The 23,360-nt window shown below is 39.2% G+C and overlaps 1 protein-coding gene across 1 annotated transcript; it reads left to right on the top strand.

The window, feature by feature from the left end:
* Positions 1-385: 385 nt before the first annotated feature.
* LURAP1L (leucine rich adaptor protein 1 like) lies at positions 386-22,379 on the top strand. Its single transcript, XM_065861192.2, has 2 exons — positions 386-856; positions 20,940-22,379. The coding sequence occupies exons 1-2, from the start codon at positions 638-640 to the stop codon at positions 21,312-21,314; spliced, it is 594 nt and encodes a 197-aa protein (XP_065717264.1). The 5' UTR covers positions 386-637; the 3' UTR covers positions 21,315-22,379.
* Positions 22,380-23,360: the final 981 nt, after the last annotated feature.

Here is a 23,360-nt window from a genome sequence, read left to right as displayed (position 1 = left end):
TCGCCTCGCCTCGCCTCCCCTCCCCTTCTCTTCCCTTTCCCTCCCCTTCCTTCCCCTCCCCTTCCCTCCCCTCTCCGTTCCCCGAAAAAAACAACGCTGTTCCCCAGCCTTTACCGGGCGGTCCCGAGAGGGTACGGCACGCCCCGCCGGGAGGGGGCGCCCCGCCGCCGTGCCGCGCCTCTACTCTAGGCATTACGGTAGGAGGGCCGCGCCGCTCCTCTTCCACCTGCCAGAGGGCTTTAAAGTTGCAGCCGGGCGAGACGCGCGATGACTCGGATCCCGGTGCTCGGGGCCGGCCGGTCGCTGCCAGCAACTGTCGGGACACATCGCTGTCCCGCAGCCGGAGCAGGCCCGGTGCGCGCTCCCTCTTTGGCTTAGGGGGCTTAGGGGGAGTTTTTTTTTCCGTCGCCCGCGCCTTCCTTGTTTTGGCTTTCTACCCGGTGGCAAAGGAGGGCCGGGGAAGGGCGGGGGGGGACTGTTTCGCCCAGGAAATCCCCATGCCTGCGGCGGGTCACCTGCGCGGCTCGGCCGCCGACCCCGGCGCTGCCGTGGATTACCGCGCCTCCGCTCCCCTGCAGCGGCCGGGTGGCCGTGGGTAGTGCCGGCGCGATCGCCGCGGGCCTCTTCGTGGCAAACCATGGAACCCAGTGCCCCGCCAGACCTGCGGGACGTCGAGCAAAAGCTGGGGCGCAAAGTGCCCGAGAGCCTTGCAGGGCCGTTGCGCGGGGAGGAGCTGCTGGGACGCCCCGTCGCCGCGCCCGCCCGCGGCCCCGCAGCAGCCCTAGGTCCCCGCCGCCGCCGCGCCGCCGCACTGACCAGGCTGGAGACGAAACTTCACCTCCTGAGGCAGGAGATGGTGAGTAGGCGCGCGCCAGCCGAGGGGCCCTTTGGCATCTGTTGGGGCGTTTGCAGTACCCCCCCGCACCACCGCCTCCTTCCCGGCGGCACAGGCCCTCCGCGGGGAGCGCTCCCCGCAAGGTGGGACGAGGGCGGCTTTCCTCCAGCCCCGCGACCCAGCCCCCCAACAGGAAAGTGCTGCTGCCCGCTCCCGGGAGCAGACGCCGCTTCTCATCCCTTCGGTCAGGCCACGCCGCGTCTGCCGGGGCGGCAGCAGCGCGGCCGCAGCCGCTGCCGCTGCTCAGGTGAGGAGGCGGTTGTTCAGCTGAACGCTGTGGGGGACGTGTAACTTGTCTCTTTTTCTCGGAGCTCTCCAATGGCTCGATGTTGGCTTCTGTTGCTCTGTCAGCTGTCGTTAGAAGTACTGAAAGCTGCTGTATCAATAAACTAAATAATGCACACATCTCTCTCGTAAATCCATTTTCTGCATCACACCTGTTTCCTGCTGATGACTAATACCTAAAGAGACACTGGATGTTTTTGGGCTGAAAATTTGGCCTGGTATTCAGTGACTCAGTTTCTGGACATTGGTCGTCAGAGACTTATTTAGTTCCAAATAGACTGTGCAGAAGATACACAATAATTCTTGAACAAACAACTATTTCTAATTTGGCTGAGAGGTGGGGTTTTTTCCCAGTGATCTGTGTTGGGATGGTGCTGTATTTAGTTCAGAACTTCTAACTTATTTACTGTCTTAATGCAGGTGTGTGTCCTACACTGTATGTCACCATCTCAATAAATTTTTTGATTATGCCGTAAAACCAGCTTAATTCTTTTAAGACAAACTAAAAACACACTTTGCAAGTAAGCAACTAATGAACACTCAGCAGATATGATCTGACAGTGCACAGCAACTCAGATGCACAAGCATACTTGGCTTCCATTTTTTTTTTAAAGTGTAATTGTTATGGAGGTCCCGAAAGACTCTGTTTTCTAACAGTTCTTTCTATAGCTCTTGCCACTAAGTTTGTTTGGAAACAGTATGGAAGCTGATCTTGTTGGAATGAGGATTTTGCTGGCAATTTGTTGAGATGACTTTATGCTACTCGTTTGGAACTCAACCATTTATAACAAACAATGCAATCTCATCCTATGCAAACAAGTATAATGCCACACCATCAGTCCCTGTGCAACCTTACATATATGTAAGCAAAAGGTGAGTGTGATTGTAAGAGTTTTTATAGATTAAGCTTCCTAGGGGAAAAAGGAAATCAAGAACACGTATTCTGCAAGTTAATATCCAAGATTATGACTTTAATCTTAAGACAATTTATAAATCACAGTAGCTATCGTATGGCTTCATGTGGTTTAAGAAATACTCACTGTCAAGGTTTAACAAAACCAGGAGTCACAAAACAAACTATGGAAATATTTTAGTGCAATTATCACTGTGAATTTCAGTTTTAACACTAGGTTCCCCACTGTCAGCATATCTCGTGTTTATTTTTGAATTTTAAGCTTGCACAAGGATTGTAGAGTGACCTGCAGGTAGCTTATAATGTAAAACTGTTAGGGATGTCAAACTGCGAAGGAAACATGAGTTCTTGTTCTTCTTCAATCAGAGTTCTTGGCATGACTGTCTAGACATAGCATGACAGGTAGGCCTGTGAAGAGGGGGGAGGGGGGAAAGCAGTGACTTGCCTGTATCACCTTCTCCTGTCTGGTTGGTCTCTTCACTTTACACTTGCAAGTTTCATGTTGCAATCTTCAATTTGCATTTTCTTCTTCCTGCCACCCAAGTTTCCTTATTTTTTCCTCCTTCACCTCAGCATGAATGTGTTTTAGTCCCAACATCCTTGACCTCTCCTATACTTTGTCACTTGAATAACTGACTGACTTTCACATCTGAACTCATTACTCATGCTAAGAGGAGTTCTGTTACACATCTCTTCCCATTTGACTTCTAGTCTGTGTATGGCCATTAAACCACCGATATAATGACTGTTTGTAAAATGTGAAGTATTGGTACCCTGTCTCTATCTTTTTCATGCTGTCAGCTGTCTTCTGTAATCCAGAGGATGAAGCTGAACCATCTTCATGAGATTTTCCTCTACTCCCTTTGGTCATTTAAGGATTTTCCTCTGTCCTTAAAGTTTCTTCAGATTCTTAATCTGCCACTTTCCCCTCTGCATCTTTCTTTGTGACGTTGTACAGATCTGATCAATTTAAGAACATTATCAAGTAAAGATCATGCTGTTTCTTTCTCTTGTTTGTGCATATCATTCCTAAAACAGAGACAAAACTTCTATCTAGCTTCTTATTTCACACCTCTTTAGTGTAGTATTATTTGGCTTTACTGCAAGGCCTAAAAGGCCTTGAACATATAGAAAAGTAGTTTGTAGCTTCTGCAATAGTAAACAGATGCAAAAATGGAAAACATTAAAGGTGTAGAAGACCAAGTATCATTCATCAAGCTATCTTCTAGATGCACTATGATGACAGCTTCTGCAGTCCACTCACTGAACTCTGGATGGACACAACCATGCTTTTTTTGCTTGCTTACTTCAGACTTAAGACAAACCTTTTGTCTGGTTTGCAAAACAAAGTTATTCAGGCTCTTCTTTCCTAGTCACATATAAAAAATCTTGACATTGTTTACTGTGCTGACATCTTGATCTTTGATGCTGAGCAGTACTGTCACATTACCTTGTATTGTTTTTGTTAATGAAGATATTTTGGAAAGATGTGGCTACTTTTTGTTTCATTTTATTTTTGTTTGTAGTTTTTTGTTTTTTAAACTTGGCTTTATAAAAATTGTGCAATTATGCAGCTCAACTTTTTTCCTTTCCCACAGCTATTGTTTGTCACGACTGTGCGTGTACTGACAAGTTTAAACTACATCTGACAAACAAAGCGATTTTATAGGTACTTAGAATGTTTTGACTTATCATTGCATTTAAATCATGGTGATCTTGACTGTGCTAAAGATATATTTTACTGCTAACGATGTTTTCTCTTTGCTTTCCAGCCCAGATCAACTATAAAATACCTCTGTGTTTCCCCCGACATCCTATTGTTTATCCCTTGACAATAAAAACCAAGGAAATCATACCTGAACCTGCTTGCAATGCTTGCAAGTAGCCATGAAGCCTTAGCTCAAGCTGTGTATAAACCTTACAGTGACCAGAGTAAATTCAAATGTACAAGAGTTTAAGTAGGTGAAAGTATTTGGTCAGTTAAAACTGGAGGGCCATCTCCTTTCTTGTCAATGCATTCTTTGTCCTTCCAAAGAATCTGATCTTCCGTTCTTCCATTTACATTGTATGAGAAGCCAGTGCTTACTGTGTTTCAGAACAAAGTAGTGATGTCTGTTGGACTGGATACTTCTGAGCAAGTATGAGAGAGAGAGATGGCAGAAGCTTTGATAAGTCTCTCTCATAGATTTGCCATGTCCTTGAGCAAGAAAAGCATGAATGAAATGGTGGAAGTGATTACCTCTCCTGTGTCATCTGCTGTAGGGGAATGTTAAGAGATAAGGATAATATCGCACTAGTTTTGGCTGTGAGTTAAAGTACCTGAGAGATGGGTGGTGTGTCTGTGGGGCAACCATACATCTGCTAGGTATAGGCATTGAGACTTGCATCTTGCTTCCTCAGTTTGTGTGCTGTTCGCAGTGGATGGTTCTTTTCCCCTCAAGCCTGATTTCGCTGATAGTCAATGGAATCACACACAAAACACCATGGAGTATCTTTCTTGAAATGTGGGACTGTTCAGCCAGGCTGCTGTCACATTCTTTACCTTCAGTTTTCCCCACCAAGGCCATGATGGAGACTCTGCTGGATCCTGAATACTTTTGAGGCATAAGGCCATCAAGTAATAGGAGAAGCAAGATGAAGTTGCCAGCATGGGTCAAAACTCTGTGCTCTGGTCAGCCTGGAATGTCATGAGTACTTCCTACTAGCCTATGTGCCTTTGATTCCGTATGGAATTTGTCACAATGTTAATGTTAAACTCTTTCCTCCTATGCTATTTTAGGTGGAACCGTCTCTTGGAGGATTAATAATAACCCTTTATAGCTACAGCCCTGTTCGTGGTGTATCATGCTCCTGAGCTCACTGTTCAATATGTATGACTTCAACAGCTACACACTGTGAAAAAAATAATCAGTGAGATTTGTTCTGCAGCACAAAATGATCCTGCTTCAAAAGCCTTATTTCCCCTTCACAAGTTCTGGGTTTACTCAAAGGGAAATTTTCTTTAACCCTTGAATAAAAAGAGTGTGTTGGTGTTTTTTTTCTTTGCTTGGTTGGGGTGTTTTGTTTGTTTTCTTTTTGTTCTGAAGTTTCCCAAATCAACTTTTTATTGCCTGTTTGAAAGCTTAAAAAGTTAGACAGACTATAGTCTACATTGCATGCAATAAAAAAATAACATGGTTTGCATAAAAATATTTCAGGCGGAAAAGATAAACTGGCTCTTGGAAGTGAGGCATAAATGGCAGTGCTAGGAGATTTAGATGAGATTTCTTCTGGTGAACACTGTTGAGGATCAAATATTGTTAATGAGTCTGAAAGCCAAACAGGTTATTTTGAATGCAGCAGATTTTAGGGTGAAGGAATAAAGAAATTGAAATAATTCTATTGCCAAGAAGCTGCGCACATCAGATTTACACTACAGCCATTTGAGAGAGAGGTGTATTGCTGTGCTCCTTCATTGATGTTTTTCCCCCTTTGGTCTCTGAGTTTACTATAACTCTTTGAAATGCCAATTAACATGGAGCTCTGACAAAATGAAGCAGAACTAGAAGTAGTTTTTACTGACTGGAATTATGCCATATATTATCTTTACAATTCCAGTGCTTCTCTTTTTTATCTCTTTTTTTTGTTTGCTTGTTTGTTTCTTTCAGTTTATCCTTAGCCTGTGAATGAAGGTACTGGTTGAAGGGCAGAGCTGCTGTAACTCTGTTCTACCAGCTCTTAAGAGTGTGAACAACTTCATATTTACTTAGATTTATAAGATCCGCAGTTGTGGGGGGTCTGCCTTTATTTGTTTCTTTAAAAGACCTTTTTAAGAGTCAACAACTGTGACTTGAAACTTCTCTTTAACACATGCTGTAGGTACAGGCTGCTACATTCACTGTTTTGTATGATAACATCAATTGACTTAATTGCAGCCAGGATCTGGTTCAGTGTGTCTAGTCAGCAGTGCAAAGCTGTGTATCAGATTCTGGTTTTATATTCGATTAATTGGAATTTTTGCTTAAAAACTTGTTTGAAGATAAAATCTTAAACATAAAATTACTAGTGGTTAAGCCTTAAGCCTGTGTAGGAGGGTTTGATTAACTTTCATTTCTTAGTGAGCAGTTATTCAGTGAATCCCTGAAGTGAGGCTCTTCTTGGAAGGAGAAGGAAGGCATACAGAAATACATATGAACTTATTTCACCTAGTCCTCTGGAAGTTCACTGAAAAAGTTGGTAATTTTGGACATTACTAATAAGTTCTCTCCTTCATGTCTTCCAATTTATATGATGTAGTAGAGAAGTTTGTAATTTTTACATATACTGTAGATTGGCCAGTCATATCAGGATACTCAGGTTAAAAGGGATTTGTAGATAGATCATCAGGGAAAATAAGCTAATCTAGCAAGAAAAAATTACAACCTGATTATAGTACCAGAACTTTGCCAAGTTTTCCATCTTTTCATATTGTCTTTGAAAGGACAAGGTGAGCAAGGTTATTTAAATTAATGCATATTTAAACATAACTTCTGACTCACAAATTTTGCCAGTGCCTGGCAAAAGAATTTGAATTGTGGAACATCTCCATGTTATACTCAGTGCTTACGGCTGTTCTCATTCAGCTATAGCAGCCACTGAGGGGTTTAAGTGCCCAGGAAGTACAAATGAGTATGTGCTTACATTGTTAGCCGCTGCTTCACTAAGAGTCTGTGAAACATTGCCTTACCTAGCAAGCAGCATCAGTGTGAAATACTTGTGTACTCAAGTCTCATGTATGAATTGTCACAGCAGTGTCAAAGATACTTCCGTTCACGCTTCCAATTAGACTGCCCGTGTACAGATGAGACTTTTCCCAGCCTTTATTTCAAAGAATATATGTTATAATTTAATTATGTTTCTTTCTTGATTACTTTGTTTCAAGGACAGAGAAGATTTTGGGTTTGAAGTTGCTTTTCAAAGTCTGATTGCTTACAATTTGTAATGAAAAGACATGAAGACTAAACCCCTTCTGTATAGGCCTCTACAGTTTAAGTGACATAAGCTTTTAGCAAAAAGATTACAAACTTTTTGATGAAATTAGCAGACAGCATGATTTTCATAGAATAGCCTGCACTAAGATCATCTGGTTCAACCTTTCATGGGAAATGGAGAGTGGATGAAATTATTGAGCATCATTTCCAATTGTGTCTTGAAAACCTCCATCAGTGCAGACTCCACCATGTCCCTAGGGAGGTTGCTCTAGTTATTGGTTGTCCTCACTGTGAAGAACTTATTTATTTTATCAACATGAAACCTCTCCTGGTGCAACTTGTTTGTTGTTGGGGTTTTTTTTTTGCATTTGTTTTGTTTCATTTTGTGGGTTTTTTTTTGTTGTGTTGGTTGGTTGGTTGGTTTTTGGTGGGTTTTTGTTTGTTTGTTGGTTGGTTGGTTGGTTGGTTGGTTGGTTGGTTTGGTTTTTTTTTTTGTGAATGCAAAACCTTCTGTACTGGAGATATATAGGAAAGTAATGACTTTATAAGCTGTGATGACTCAGGAAAAGCTTGATCAAATATTACTCTAAAATAACTGCAACAAAAGTGGATTTTTGCAGGCTTGTCAGAAAGCTATTACATTATTTACATGTCAAAAAACCTGTTAATTGCAGCTGTTAAAAGCAGGTAAAGAAGGAGGCAAGAGGAACTTGAATTCTTACTGAGGTGTGAGGATGTCCATCAACACAGCAAATCTGAAGAGCAAGTTCTGGATGATCAGCTTACTGAATGCTTAAGGCAGGGGAAAAAACCCAAAGAAACAAAACAAAAAAAAAAAAAAACCACACAAGAAAAACAAACAACAACCAACCAACCAAAAACCACACAAACCTCTGTAAGACTTGGACGTGTCTGGTTTTCTTGTAAGGAAAGTCCGGATATATTTTTGTCACTTAAGCTGTTCTGTCTTGCTGTCCTGTGGCCTTGTACATACTGTAGTTGTATTTAAGTACAGTTTTGAAATACCATCCTTGTCATTGAATAACTTCAGTTAATGCCGAAAAGGAATCATAGTACTAAGAATTTTAAACCTGTGAATCTTGCACTTTTCAGCCACTTAAGAAAAACAGTAACATTTTGTGGCCCACAGGATAAGTTGTTCAAGGACTGGAGAGAAAAGTGGATAGGAGTGACTTCTACGGAGTCTGAAGAAAAGGTTGAAATATTTGTCCTGAAATATATGGCTGCACTAAAAGCCAAGGAGGAGATTAATAATTAAAATAATGTTGATACTTTAATGAAGAAGATAAAACAATCCTACACATCTGTGTTTTGCAATGAAGTATGTGACTGTGAGGGGCTCTTCCTTTATCAGCTGAATGGCTACAAACCAGATCAAGCTGGGAAACCTGCTGTGCCTGCAGTCACCATAGTAATGCTGCTTATGAAGTAGTAAGCCTTGCCTCGAGGGCAGGGTGCTTTCTGAGCTTGGTTTTGCTCTGTACCATGATACACAGAGCTATATGAGTACACAGATGACCTTGATATCCCTAGAACCAAGTATGCTCTTATTTTGAGTCTCTAGCAAGCTGTAGATGTGCTAGGAGTGAAACCTAGAATGACAGTGACAATATTTTTGTATGTGTTCATTGAAACAGTTGCATTGTAATCCACATGGTATTGCTATTTGTTTTACTGTAGTAAATAGGTGCCTCACCAGGATACTTAATTTAGTAGTTGAATTTACAGCTCTGTAGTGGCTTCTGTCAAATGAAAACATCGCTAAGGATTATGCCTGCAACAAGCTTCAAGAGATGTTTGACTGTATTAGGAAGATTTTCGTGATACCAACAGGAAGGAACCCTAGTCTGGAGAGTGACCAAAATACATATAGAGGTTCTGTAAGCTGCCTTGTGTTACAGCTTTGGAAGATATAAACAACACAGCTCAAATGTTTTTTCAAATATAGAAACATATTTGGATGGTCACAGTATTTCAGAAATATCCTATTCTGTGTTGCAGCAGTGAGTCCCTCTGGCTGCCTACCTGCCAATGAGCATGTGGAATAAAATGTGTTTAAAGATTCTTCCCCTTGAAGTTGCTCCAAAGGTCATTTCCCTCCTTCCGTAAGAGGAGACAGAGAGAGGACACTCGAGAGTATACGTATTTCAGGTGTGAAAGTTAGCTACTCTGTTTTGTCAAAATGTGCAACCTCTCCCAGAACTTCCATAAACATGGAGAGGGCCAATACTGGTGCAGCCAGCTCTCAGCAATCTAATCCTTCTCCTAAACTTCCCATCAGCCTGGCATTTCTTAACGTTTTGTCGAGGGAGTAGTATGGCACGTTTGTTAATTAACAGGAAACAGAAACTGGCTAAGCTGCTAGGATAAGTTATCTGAATGTTTCATTTGCTGTGCTGTAAAATAAACTCCCTGCACTACTGTATTGCCCTGCTGGGTACTGTGCCACATGAAGTGAAAACATTTACTGCTTGTAAAGCAATGCTAAATTGCTGTTTAACTACTGGGAGTTTCAGATTTTATAAACACCTTACCAGCTTAATTTGTAATTTTGTTCACTGTTGTTAGATACCAGCTGCATTCATGACTAAAATGCTTCCAGGAGAGTCATTGTACTGCAGTGCTGCTTTGACCATGACACCTACCTCTGTCTAGAAACAGAAGGAAGCACCCATCCAGGAATTAGAATGTAACAAATGTGTTGAGTGTTTCCAAACTCGCACATTTTTACCCCAAGGTAGGAGCAAAGGTAGAAGAGCTCTGTTGCTGTACATGTTTCCGAGTATAATTTTTTTCTGTCTTCCTGAAGAATTCCCACTGGTTTAAATGGTTGCACTGCTTTTTAAAACTCAGATAAGTGCTTATGAGATGCAGCAAACATTGGACATGACTCTCTTATTACTGTTTGCTGAAAAGATATCCATATGTTGTGGGAGCATTGTGTCTGAAATATTTTAGTCCCAAGTGGTGACCTGTGGCAGGTTCCTAGTGGTACAGGGTTTCTAGAAGAAAACTGTAAATCTTGCAACAGTAGAGAAAGGTTCTTTGCAAGAGAAGAGCAGTACTACTAGCATGCCAAAGCAACAGTAATTTTCTTCAACTTCAAATGCCTATGGAATTGAGGTACTCCTTCGTTAGTGCCTGGCCACTAGTTGCTGTGACCAGTGGAGTGGAGGCAGAGTTGCTGTTTTTCCCATAGGCAGATGAAGTAACTCTCACTGTCCACCAGTTCATGTAGCTGGTTATGCTTTCACCAAGTGCAGAGCAGCAGTCCTCCCTTTTCAGAGGAAAAAGAGATGCAACCTAAACAGCAGTATGATGTTTAAGCTTTTGTCACTTGTCTCCTTAATTTTTATTAATTTTTAGTCTGTTGAAATCTAGTGACAAAATTACTTCAGAAGAGCCCTAGCCAGCCCTTTTCAGATATAACCATACTTCTATAGTCCAGCTTGGTTGTGTCCCAGATTTCCTTGTTTAGTTCTCTCACTTCCCAGGTGACTCCTGAGTATTGGTAAAGGCTATATTTTTCTTTTCTTAGCCATCTAGTTCAAGTCTCGCACCTTATTTCTGCTCCCCAGGTAGCTTAGTAGTTAGTAGTTCCTCAGTAGAAGGAGAAATGGGAAATGTAACGAATGACTTGGATTCCTTCTTACTCATACCTCTGGTAACTTCGTTGATAATTACGATTAATATTCTTCGGTGAACTAGGATCAAGCCATAGCACCCCAGCAGCCTGCTATGTGGAAATCTTTGCTAAGAGCAAGTTTAGGTATTAAAAGAGCAATATGACATGACCTCAAGTGATGTAGGAAAAACTGAGGTCTGCACCATATGATGTGAATAATTGTTATTGATCAGAGGAGGACCAAATAAAATGGAAAGACTGGTACCTGAAGTGCCTGGTTTTGCCGTGAAGGTTATAGTTCGTGACTGATTATTTCTGCTGCCTTCTCATGAGATGTCCTTGGATAGAAGCATAGGATTTATGTTTATTTGATTTTTAATATATGTTTTCACTTTATTACCTGAATAATCATGCCTTGTGACTTCCAGAACATATTACTGCAGTGTGTTCTGTAGGAAGGAGCCAAAGGGCCTCTTGGCTTTTTGGGCCAAAATGGATCAAAAGCTGCAGTAAGCTGCTTGGCTAGTTTCATTGACCAAATTCAGCATTCCAGCTTGTTAAAAATGGTACTAGCCTCTTGTTTGCTTTCTACCTTTTTAACCTGGAAATTCCAGATGCAGGTTGGCTGCTAGCTGTCTGATAGATTCTTAGTGGGTGAAAAAAGAGCTAAACTATCTATGGATATCTGGGAGTTTGGAAGGCTGTTTATGGTTGAAAGACTCAAAATAGGCAACTTCACTTCATTTTAACTGAAAGATCTCAAATTTGCTAGTACATTCAAATGGGCACAAATCTTGTGTATGAAGCATATTTTAGCATGATGGTGTTTACAGCAGTGGGAAGACTTGGATTAAGTTTTAGTTTAAAAGAAAGAAACAAGGCTGAATCTGAAAGACATGCAACTTCAAATAGTGCACAGATTAAACGTGAGGGGAAAAAAAAGCTTATTTGATAAAATGTTGACTCATTTTTATTCAATAAGTTTGAAAAGCTTTAGCTCTGAAACATGATGTTCATAAACTTTTCATAGATTTAAAAAAAAAAGAGATCAGCATATCACTTTTCTAACTCTATTAAAGTAGTTCTAAGGGGACATGTGATCACTTACAAGGCTGTCTGGAAGTTCCTTCTTAGTCAGATAAACCCTCAGTAAACAGGATGGGAGTTTGCTGCCAGTAAATATTTGGTTGTTAGATTAAAAATATGCTTTTAACAGGATCATCTCCAGGGACACAGAATTACTACAAACAGAATCCCATTTTGAATTCTGGGGAGATTCAGGCTAAGATTTGATTTTTTCTTTTAATCTTATGTGTCTCTCCAGGAGTATTGTAAAAGCAGACTTGAATTTCAAGAAAGTTCAGTTAAGCAGTAATATTGTTGTGTCTCAGTTCTGACTTAATTAAGAAGTTGGAAGTTTTTGTTGATTTTTTTGTTTGTTTTAAAAATAATAATGAAGTGAGGATCACTGTTGTCTCAGTAAAAGCAACATTTTCAAACTTCAGATATACCTCTAAGCAAAGCCCAAGATCTTATTTCACTTTTTAGTTCTGCACTTCTAAGCATGCTTACACAGCACCAGTAATAATACTAATTAATTTTAAAGACATGGGTAAGTCCACAGTGCTCATTAACCCAGCCTAATTCAGAAATGAAAGGTGTTTTATCCAGTTTTTGCACTATATTTTTAAAAGCATGTTTTGATCAAGACAGGTATAAATAAGGCAGAGTGCGAAATCCAATGAACAAAGACATCTAGAGATGCTATTGAGTCACAGTGGTGTCTCATGGTGGTGGGGACAACACATACAGTCCTGTATTGTGGCTGGTGTCAAGAACACATTACGATGATGCTGTGATCGTCCATCGACTGTAACGCTTTGTGACACCCACTGCCAATTGTTACTGCTGCATATTGACCTGAATGCTTGCAGTGGTATTATCTTGTCTGACAATGTATGTGGGTCCACTGTATGGATTTTTCTGGACATTTTCACCTCTGTCATACTAGATATATTTCTAAGGCCAGTTTAGGCTTTTATGACAGCACTATGGTGATATTTGGAAACTTTCAGTAAAAGCTTCCCATAGTAGTAGAAGCTTTCTGCTCTTAAACCCCTACATTTTGGCACTACTCCCTTTCATATTCATTCAACGAGACTTTCAAATAACCAGGAGCTTCTTGGAGTGTTTCTCTCTCTGAATTCTGTGGTGCTTCCATATTTAAAGAGCTGATTTAACATTTATTTTACTTGGGCAAGAGGTAATGAAATAGGGACTTAACTAACTAACCCTTATTTTTTTCCTGCTACTTGCTCTGTTATATAGCATGTTTTTCTCTGATAATAATCATCACATCTACTTTGTAGGTATTTAAATTGTTTCTTTTTTTCACAGTGAGATAAAAAGATGGCCAACAAGTAAAACAAAAAAAGACGGCACCCATGAGAATTTTGTGTTACACTTAAGCATACAAGGTACCTCAAATAGTATAATGTAAAAAAAAAAGTGTACTGAGTGAATGATTCATCCAAATAATTGAGATTTTACTAGGCATTAATGCAAATGCCAGGCTGCACACAGATACTCCAAAGAAAAGGATCATGCGCATTTCAAGGAGATGGAAAAAGGCTTTGAGACCTACTTTTTTATTACAGAGATAGTGTAATTAAACAATTGCACAACTTGGTGGAATGTATTTACCTGTCAAGTCTGAAGAGGATCAATTAGTATGTATAAAATTAACATATTAAAATAGGGTGTTGTATGAGAAATGTAAATCATCAATACTGTGATTTCCTCTAACAGATGATAACCATACTATCATAATATTTGGTTCATGTATTTGCAAGAAATGTCTTTGAAACCCGTTCATTAGATTATTTGGTCTTATTGCTTACTGAGCTAACTTGTTTGCTCTTGAAGTTGTTTGGGCTCCTGATTATTCTGGTGGTGGCTCAGAGCTGACCTGCCCGCTTCCTTGCTTTAGCTGGTGGGTGTTTGGTAAGCTCTGCTTACAGAAGAATCCTCCTTATCTGATGTTGAATCACACTCTCTTTCTCCTTCCTAGTTAAAAAATACTATTCAAAAGCTATGTTATGTTGTTGCTAAAATTTACAGAAGTACCTGTAGAAGTACTTGTCCTAAGCATTTGGTGGAGGATTGTACTAGAACTGCAGCAGGTTGAAACAAGATCATGACTAGGCTAGAGCTTCTGTTTAGCCTAGCAAGATCAAGGGTGCAGACAGAAACTGAAGACTTAATGACTGCTCACTTTCTGAACAGCTGGAACTTCAGTGATTTAAATGTATGCTGCCTAGAAATCTACTATGAGGGTTTTAACAATGTTTGAGTCTTCAGGAGAAACAAGAGTTTAAATAATCTCTTTTGTAAAAGAAAGCAAAAAGTAAGTGATTAACACTGCGTCTCTAAATTTTCACAAACTTTTCATTGTGACTCATTATGGAAGTGCAGCAGAGAAGAGTCAATGTAACTTGCTCAATTTGCAGAAATAAACTAGGTCAGCAAATTACAACTACAAATCAACAGTGGGTCACATAAATTTAGCTTTTGCATATGTAGCTTGTCCTTCATTTGAAAATTACCGCAAGCCTAAAAAACATGAAGGAAGAAATGGGAAAAATGTTCCAGCAACACATAACACAAGTCCATGCTGAAAGAAACCAGGTGTGCAAAAAGCTGTTGATCTACATGTGTCAGTGTTGACCAGAATTTAATTTACTTAAATCAGTGTGGGGTAAATCATAGTCAGACACACATGGCATGATGACACTGGAGAGCGTACCTCGACTCACTGACGGTCTCAGGTCTGCCAGAGTTTGGTCACCACCTTTATTGTTTATGCAGATGAAGAAATTGAAGAAGTGAAAGAGCTCACGTACGTTGTGCTGTTGATTGGGTTAGCTTGAATTATTGTAGTACCTGATTTAATGCAAGCTAGTTGACTTTGCAGTGGAGTAAATGTGAAGCAGACGTGGAGCATTCTCACAAGCAGTTAAGAGTTCCACCTTTGCATACATGATCCCTTCCAGCTAAGGATAGTAAACCTATGTTCTTGTGCTCTGTCACATAAAAGCTCTCTGGCTTTTAGACAGGTGATGCTGAAGATTGCGTTCAAATTCAGAAGTCAGTGTAGGCATTCTGCCTTTTTGTCTTGCTTCTGAAATACCATTGCTTAAAGTAGCTTATTTATACAAAGAAACCAGTGCAAACATCCTTCATCAGTAGGACAAGTGGGCAAGAGGTTTAAAGTCATAGACATGCATATTTACTAATTAAAGTAGGATGGAGTTCATGCAGAGCCTATTAGTCATCCTGTGTGTTTAAGGGGCAGACGTTTCTTTTGTACCTTTCAATTGTGGATTTATTTTAGGTATACTAAATGGGAGGTGGGTGGGAAAGGCTTGTCTTTTAGTCACTGGTATTGAGAATCTATTGGCTATTGTAGTATCATTCTGAGCTTGCTAACATTCAAGTGACATCCTCCATGCTTTATAGTGGATGCTTAATAAACAAATCCTGTGTGTGTGACCACACTACTCCCTGTTGTAAACATGATAGCTCAGTGACTCCAATTAAATAATTCTTGCATTTACTTATTTTGAATTTTGAAGTTTGAATAGGTTGCTTATGGTCTTTTTAGCTTGTTATGTATATTCTCTGACAGAATTCCTTGATGAGGTTTTATTTTTGAGTTATGTATCCTTTTATATCTGCTTGCTAAATTCGTATCTTCATAAGACTCAACATTGCCAGCCAGTGTTTATTTTATTTTTCACACTCTCACCTTTCTCTTTGGGAGTTAATTTTCTTAGTTACTTTACAAATTGTTATTCAGTGTTTGTAACAGCAAAAATAACACCAGGACAAAATGGAATAAGTTTAGCTTTTGCGAAGAGACTTCTCAGAGTTCAAACCAAATTATTCTTTGGATGTTAATTGTTAGATTTTTAATTTTTTTTGTTACAGCTCAAATGAATCAATATAATTCATTTTTCCATGGGAAAAAAAAAAGGGGGGGGGGGAGGTAAGAGTAGCTGGGTAACCCTGAGGCTGTTCATCCCGAGTGACAGAGGAAACAGAAGAAATTGAAAGGGAAAGTGGAAAGCTGTCTCTGACACACCCTAGAGGAAGGAGAACAGCAGTAGCATTAATACTCCTCAACCATAGTGGTTATGCACACCAGTCTGGCATGGAAAGATTCTGCTGTTTTGAATTTCTGTTTGTAAAATGGGCAGTAGAGATGGGTATTGGCAGTGTTAAACAACAGATGGAATAGGCTCCACTGCCCATTTCATCTAACCTTTTCATGTCTGAATTTTCTTTGCAAGTTCGCTCCCAGCTTTCAGTGGGGTACCTAATTTCACTACCGTTTCCATCCAGCTTCCATTTATTGTGGAATATGTCCATAATTATACTGCTTTGGAAACACAGATTCCATACTAGATGAGTGTTCGACTCCTGCCCAAGAAACTGCGCAGAGCAGAACTTCGGAGCTGGATGACTTAAATAGTTCCTTGAGTCCATTAACCTGTAAGTTTAAGATTTTATGTCTTGTAGTGACTTATTTCACTGTGCTCTGACTCAGAGATTTGTCTTGAAGGAAATATCTTGTTTTTCAGGCACAGTGATTTCCTTTCCTTTTACTAGTGGGCTCTTTACAGAACACAACATAAAGGTGTTGAGGAAAAAGTGAAACTAATATATTTTAAATAAGCTTAGGAATCTCTTTTCTTCAGACCACATTTTAGGGCTACCATTAATATCCCTGCAGACTTCCTGTAGTTAAAAGAAGCAGCAGTGGCAGCATGTGAACCCTGGAATCTAGAAGAAAGTAATCTGCAGAAAGGAACTAGGGTTGCAGACAGCTTTGACAGATTAAAAGGATATATTGAACAGAATTTTAAACTTTGTCATTTTTGGAGAGGAAGGGGACTGTCTGTGTTTGGATCCAGCTGGAAGCTATGTCTGCAGAGCATGCGGCAGGGATACATGAGTCCATTCTGCCTGTAGTCTGAGTGCAAGTGGAACTTTGATCCAAAAGCAAAATGACCAGGCTAAGGCACTATTTTGGGTTACTTCCAGGAAGCGATAATTGTCTTTGTTAGCAACCCTGGTCATTAAGAGTTTTGTTGTAAAACCAATAACCTGTTCAAGTTATTTTTAAGAGAACACTGTATAAAAATTACGTGAGTATTTTTATATATCTGTATATACATATATCTGCACAAATGTCCATAGGTTTGTGTATATATATTATCTTGAATAAATTATTACAATGTTGGGCACATGTTATTATGGAAGAACATAAGCAAGGCTAGTGGTGCCAGGAAGAAACATCTTGTTAGAACAACTGGTATTGTTCTAACAACAATAGGAGGCAGAGACGCACAGACAGATGTTTAGGCCAGTTATCCCTTCCAGACTGAAGATCTGGTTGTGTCTGAATGATAATCTGTTCTGTCCACCAGACTGTGTTACTTGAAGGGTGCTCACTGTCACCTTAATTTCATTATTTCCTCTTGCCATGACTAACTGTTTAATGCTGAATATTTTCGATCCTTCCTGGGGATTGGCACTACTGTGATTATACCAAGTAAGCAAAAAGATTTGAAAGCTAGCCTGTAGCCAGAATTCCTTTTTTTGCTCCCTTGTCACAATTCATTTCCTCTGTACACCAGAAGTTTGTGATGAGGACTGATACATACTCACATACACCTTACTTACGGTGATGCTGTGCTCTACCTTCAAAAAGTAGCTGTAAGAAGCTGTTCTGAAATACCTGTATTAACTATGATACACTGTTTAGATTACTTCTGAAATGCATTGTTTACTGTGCATAAAGAATGGAACTGTCAAACATGATGAGATCTTGTTGTGTTTAGTTCCTTTAGTTGAACCATATTGGAACTGACTTGTTTACTCCAACAGTTACATGCATTGGAGCTACGTGAGTATGTACTAATGGGATTGGGCCGAAGCTGGTAAGAGGCAAGAAATGTTCAAAATGACATTTTTGTGTTATCTAGGAGATGACAGAGTAAGCCATCTTAAAGAAAGATGACAGTTGATGAACTACTTCTAAATGTTTGCTTTAGGAAAAGCACACTCTTGATATGAGAGACTTGGGCTCAGTGCTGTAGCTTGGAGGAGGACTCGAGTATGCAGGAATGCAAAGAATTACTGCCAGTAAGGCTGTTCCACAGAAATGCTGAAGCTGTGGGTATGTTTAGAACAAAAAATTATTTCCTGTGAATTGAATTTGAAATATATGAGATGCCTTCTTTATCTAAAAGGGACTGTTTCATTAGAAGCATATTGGTGCTAACTCTGTTAAACATTTCCTTAATCAGCCTTTTGGGAAATCAGCTGTCTCCAAGCTTGCTTATGTTCAGCAAGTTGCTGAAGTCTGTAGTTGCATTTGAGGAGCTGGGTAATTTGCTGCTTTCATGACAGCCTAGTTGCTGAACAAATGTTTTATAATGATTTATGGGTAGGAGTAAAGGAACTGGCGAGAACAGGTGAGCTACAAAATGATCAATCTCTTTTCAGAATCTCACATCTGAAACAATGATAGATGAGCAGTATTATTATAACTGTGAATGGTAAAGTTATTTTGCACAGTACCAGGTTAGCTATGTTAAACTGTGTGATATTGGACTGAGGATAATTCAGAAGGCATTCTGGGGACTGAGGAAGGAGACTGAGAATGCATATGAGTGTTACATAGACAGTATGTTACTAGTGAAGTTTGAAATATCTTTTTGTTGGGTTCACCCTGAGCAGTAACTAGGCACCCACCAGATGCTCACTCACTTCCCTCTACCCCTCCAGTAGTATGGAGGAGAGAACCAGAAGAACAAAAGTGATAAAAGCTCATGTTTTTTATTAAAGACAGTTTAATAAGTGAAGAAAGTAAAAACAAAAAAAATGAGGTGCAAATTCAGTCACTCAGCATCTTCCACCAGTAGATCAATGCTCAGCCAATCCCCAAGCAACAGCTACACTGGAAAGACCAAACCCATGGGTTTTATTGCTAAGCACAGCATTATATAGCAGGAAGTATCCCTTTGGTCAGTTCTGGTCGACTGTCCCATCTCTGTTCTCTCCGAAGGTCTTTCCCAGTTCCAGCCTACTCACCAAAGGTTGAGAGTGAAAAACAGAAAAGGCCTTGATGCCATGTAATCACTGTTCAACAACAGCTGGAGCACTGGTATGGTAACATTGTTTTAGTCACAGATATAGAACACAGCACCATACTGGCTGCCATGAAGCATCACAGCTGGAGTCAATATGGTTTTCTAGAGGATCTAACAGAATAAAAATCTATTAAAATAGCTTTTTGAACAACTGTACCAGGTCATTGTAATTTAGGATACTAAGAAGATAGAATCTGAGTATGGATTGTCCAGATTGTACTCTTGGCAACATAAGATGCAGTCTTTACTTCCTGAGAATATTGATTCCGTTCCAGCCCATTGTGGATGAACAATACAGGTGCTTTATTTCTGTATAGTAGTTGTGGACTTGGAGAATAGCATTAAATGTCTATTGTCTGGCATAGCAGATCTTGTTTGCTTCCTTATTTCTCAATTGAATGAAGATGCTCCAATTTTTGATATACTGTATTGTCTTTTTTTAGAGTTAATAAACTGAAAGTTTTTAGTGCCCTGTGGAAGAAAAGCATGTAATATCCGTGTATATATGAGACATTATGGCATACATATTTCTGTAGGGAAGGACACTCAAATGATATACAAGGGAAAGTATTTTCCAATGCATGTATTAAAGTACTGATATATCTGCATGTAGTATACTTGATTAGTACAACTAAAGGATGTAAGAATTTGTGATAAAATATGATATACATTACATGCTAGGCATGATATCCCATTTGAGTAAATCTGAAATGACTGGTGTATTTTTTTCTGGTGGTTTTAAAGTATGCATGCCCTGTGTTGACACTGTGTCAAAGGTTCATCTAGGTAGAGGTCTTACTCTGGAAGTAATGAGACTGGAAGTATGTTGGTTGTGATGTCAAACATTTAGTGGTGTTGAGGTGCTGTTGGAAAAGGCTGGAGAGTTGATTTGGTCACAGACTAGCATTATCTTCTCACAGTATGGATGGAAGTAGCTTCTGGCTCTCCACACTTGATAAAATGGTCAAATCTGGAATCAATCTTCAGTTTGCCAGACTGCCTTTTCAGTATTTTTACTCGGTTCATGTGATGAATAGGAGGTCACACAGACTTTTTTTTTTTTTTTTTCCCCAGTACTTGTGATGTTTCAGATGAAAAGAAGCAACAAATAAAACCCTTAGACCTCAACTTCCTGTGTCATCTCATTGTGGAAATTTTATTAAAACAATGGCTTGTAAGGTTTGTCCGTTAAATAAAACATCAAGTCAGTTAAATAAATCTGTGAAATGTAGCATGGTAATATTCCACTGTGCTTTACCATTAACACTTCTGTTTGTATACATCAACCACCACAGCTACATTGGAAAGTAGGACTTTGTGCTTAATTTGCATTTTTTAATTACTTTTTGCATATTCTTGCTCTTTTGGCTCATCTATAATAAGTTATTGACTGAACTCATCACCTTAATCTAATATGGGTTTAAATAATTTGAAATTTTCAGTTTCAATAAGTTCAATATTTCAGCTCTCAGACTTTTATACAGTGGCTTGTAACATAAACTCAGGTGGAGTGTGAATAGAAGTTAAAAATCCACAGGCTTTTTTCCAAATGTTGCATATCTGGAAATTTTAGATTACCCAGGTAGCCATAATATAGATAATTTGGGGTGAATGCGTAGCTGTCTGGATCTGCTAAGTAGCTTAGAGTAATTGTAAATGGAATTGGATTTGTGTCTTGCTTCTCTGAATAATGAAAAGCTATCCCCAAGAGCTGTCATAGCAGCTGTTTTCCTTCTCTAAATAGCATTGTACTAGTGTGTGTGCAAGCCTTGTCATTGATTAGCATTCCTGTTAAGGGACTGCTTATGTAGCCTGATCAGGCTCCCACTTGAATTTCATTGAAAATTTAAGTATAGAAATACTTCTTTTTTTAAAACTAATTATTTAAATAGATTTGTCCTTTATGTGACAGGTGGGTTTTTTTACTGTGTGTTTTTTTTATTTTTTAACCCATTCATTGCCTCCAGCCTGCTATTTAGAGTTTCATTTTGAAGAAAATGAGTAATTTTTTTAAATCACTTTTGCCTTGTAGGTTAATCTCCGAGCCACTGATGTGAAGCTTATGCGCCAGCTACTCATCATCAATGAAAGTATTGAATCAATCAAGTGGATGATTGAAGAGAAGGCCATTGCCAGCAGAGGTAGCAGTTTGAGTGGCAGCCTGTGCAGCTTGCTGGAAAGTCAGGAGACATCCTTCCACGGCAGCTGTAACAGTTTACAAGACTGTAGTGATGGACTGGATGGAATATCAGTGGGGAGTTATTTGGACACCTTGGTGGATGATGTCCCTGGTCACCAAACACCTTCAGATATGGACCAGTTCAGCGATTCTTCTGTTATGGAGGACTCACAACCTCTGCATAAGCATCCCAAGATTGATTCTGATGAGTACTACTGTTTTGGTTAATAAAACCAAATTCCAGTGGGACACAAATGCACTTGTACTTACCATTTTTCTTTGCTACTTTATTTCATGTACAAAAACTGCCAAACTTCTCTTGGAAGGAAAACATAACATGTACTTTGTTTCCAATAACTTTTTTGTTGCTTCTAATACATTTTCTACTTAGTGGGCTGGGCTTTTCTCCTCCTCACCTTTTTCTTAATTTATTGTCACAATTTTTCTTTCTTTTTGTTTTAATGTTTTGCAATACTGTATTTACAGGTCTTTAAAAGTGGTGAAGGAAAGGCTTTATCTTTAAAATGAGACATCAGGGAACGAGAGCAACAGTTTTGTATTTGTTGTCAATAAAATATCTTCTGATAAATACATGGTGTAAATTTTCTTGACTATAAGGTCTTTTTTGGCCTTTCCAAAGATACTGTTCTTATGAAGCCTTAAATCTGAATCTTGAAAATACCTCTGCAAAATAATTTTGCTTTTGTAAGCAGTGATATTTGATTCTGTTAAGCTGTCCTTACATGGAATATGAAGTATCCTAAACTTTTCTGAGTGTGTTTTTTTTCTTCTTGAATGTTCTCATCCTTCTTGTCTAAATACAAGTTTAAAGTCTGGGCTTCATTGGTGTCTTGCCATGACGCATTCCAATACTGGAAGCTCTGCATGAGTATATTTCATTTTTGTGCTTTGTACCTTTCATTCTAACCAAACCTGCTGTTTTATAGGCACAACCTATATCTGTAGAAAAATGAGAGAGGCATCTGACATTAAAAATATCCAATTCTAGTAGTTCAGATACTAAGCCAAAATTCCTCAGTAAAGTTATCTTTTAAATGTAATTTAAAATCTTGACAGTTTTTACCTTGTAATTTTGAGGGATTTAGAAGGCACTGGTGACACATTTTACAGGAACCAGCATGCTAGAAGGCATGTCCTCTTTTGCTTTTGTATGCACGCCTTCATACTTAACAAATTTACTTTGTTTTTATGAAATGTTATTACTAAGAGAAAGTGTTGCCCTGCTGTCTTTTTGTTTCCTATTCTTATTAATAAAATAAGAGTTTGCTTTAACCTTTTTGTGCCTACTGGTGCAGTTGAGAGGTACAGCTAGTCATTCATATTGGAAGCATATGAGAAGAAAGGAACAAATTACTGTGTGGAAAGTCTCCGGCCATGCTTTTGTGCAGATTAGGAGGCAGATTCTTCTTTTAGTTGCTATAGAATCATAAAGAGTCAAGATTTTATCCTTCTACAGTAAAGAAAAAATAAAGGAAACAATTGAACTGGACACTTTAAAAGATTAATGAATACATATTTCCAGCTTACAGATAGTAAAAAAGGTATTCATACTTACACATCCTCTAGAAGTGTCCTGTCTGTCATGTCTGTATTCCTATTGCCAGTAAAGCAAGAAATTCTCTCACCAAAGAAACTGATGTTTGCCAATTATAGCACAGGCTCCCTGTTTAAAATGTCTTTCACACATCCTGAGGGAGTAAAGCTGGTATATGCAGCAGTTGACATATATTGGTTTGGTTAATTTTGTGGTAAAGTAGTAGCCCAATAAGGTTCTGCTCTTCCAAGCCATACTTCTATGGACCTGTCTTGTCCAGCCCTGATCAACATCGAATGTGGAGAAAAGCAAAAACTGAAGAAGTTGAAAGTGGCATTTTAGGCTTTGTGGTTAACGCCATAACTTTTCAATACAGTAGATGTATTTGTCCCTCAAAATTGGAAACAAAAAATATCTATATATTTTGCTTCAGACTTCATGATTTATTAAAATAGAATAAGAGTGAAGAAATGTGTGGTTACCGAGAATGAGGCTTCTCAGTCCAACTTCTGTGATCAACCAGGGTATTGCAGATAGCTTGAAGGAAAACTGAGGCAAGCACTCAACTGACAATGCTGTGCTGACTTAGCATTTTTAGGGTGTTTTTTTTAATTCCTTCTCCATCTTGTGACTGCTGGAAATAGTTTGTACAAACAAACAAACAAACAACTTGAAAAAAATTAGATCTTGGTGTACCATTTAATCGAATATCCACTGTG

The sequence above is a fragment of the Patagioenas fasciata genome, chromosome Z (genome assembly GCF_037038585.1).
Source record: "Patagioenas fasciata isolate bPatFas1 chromosome Z, bPatFas1.hap1, whole genome shotgun sequence".
Classification (NCBI taxonomy): Eukaryota; Metazoa; Chordata; class Aves; order Columbiformes; family Columbidae; genus Patagioenas; species Patagioenas fasciata.
Note: the sequence above shows the minus strand (reverse complement) of the source record. Positions and strands in the feature narration are given on the sequence as shown.

Coding starts and splice junctions, on each gene's coding strand:
- LURAP1L (XM_065861192.2), top strand. CDS start 638: ATGGAACCCAGTGCCCCGCCAGACCTGCGGGACGTCGAGCAAAAGCTG. Junction 857..20,939: donor ACCTCCTGAGGCAGGAGATG/GTGAGTAGGCGC, acceptor TTTGCCTTGTAG/GTTAATCTCCGAGCCACTGA.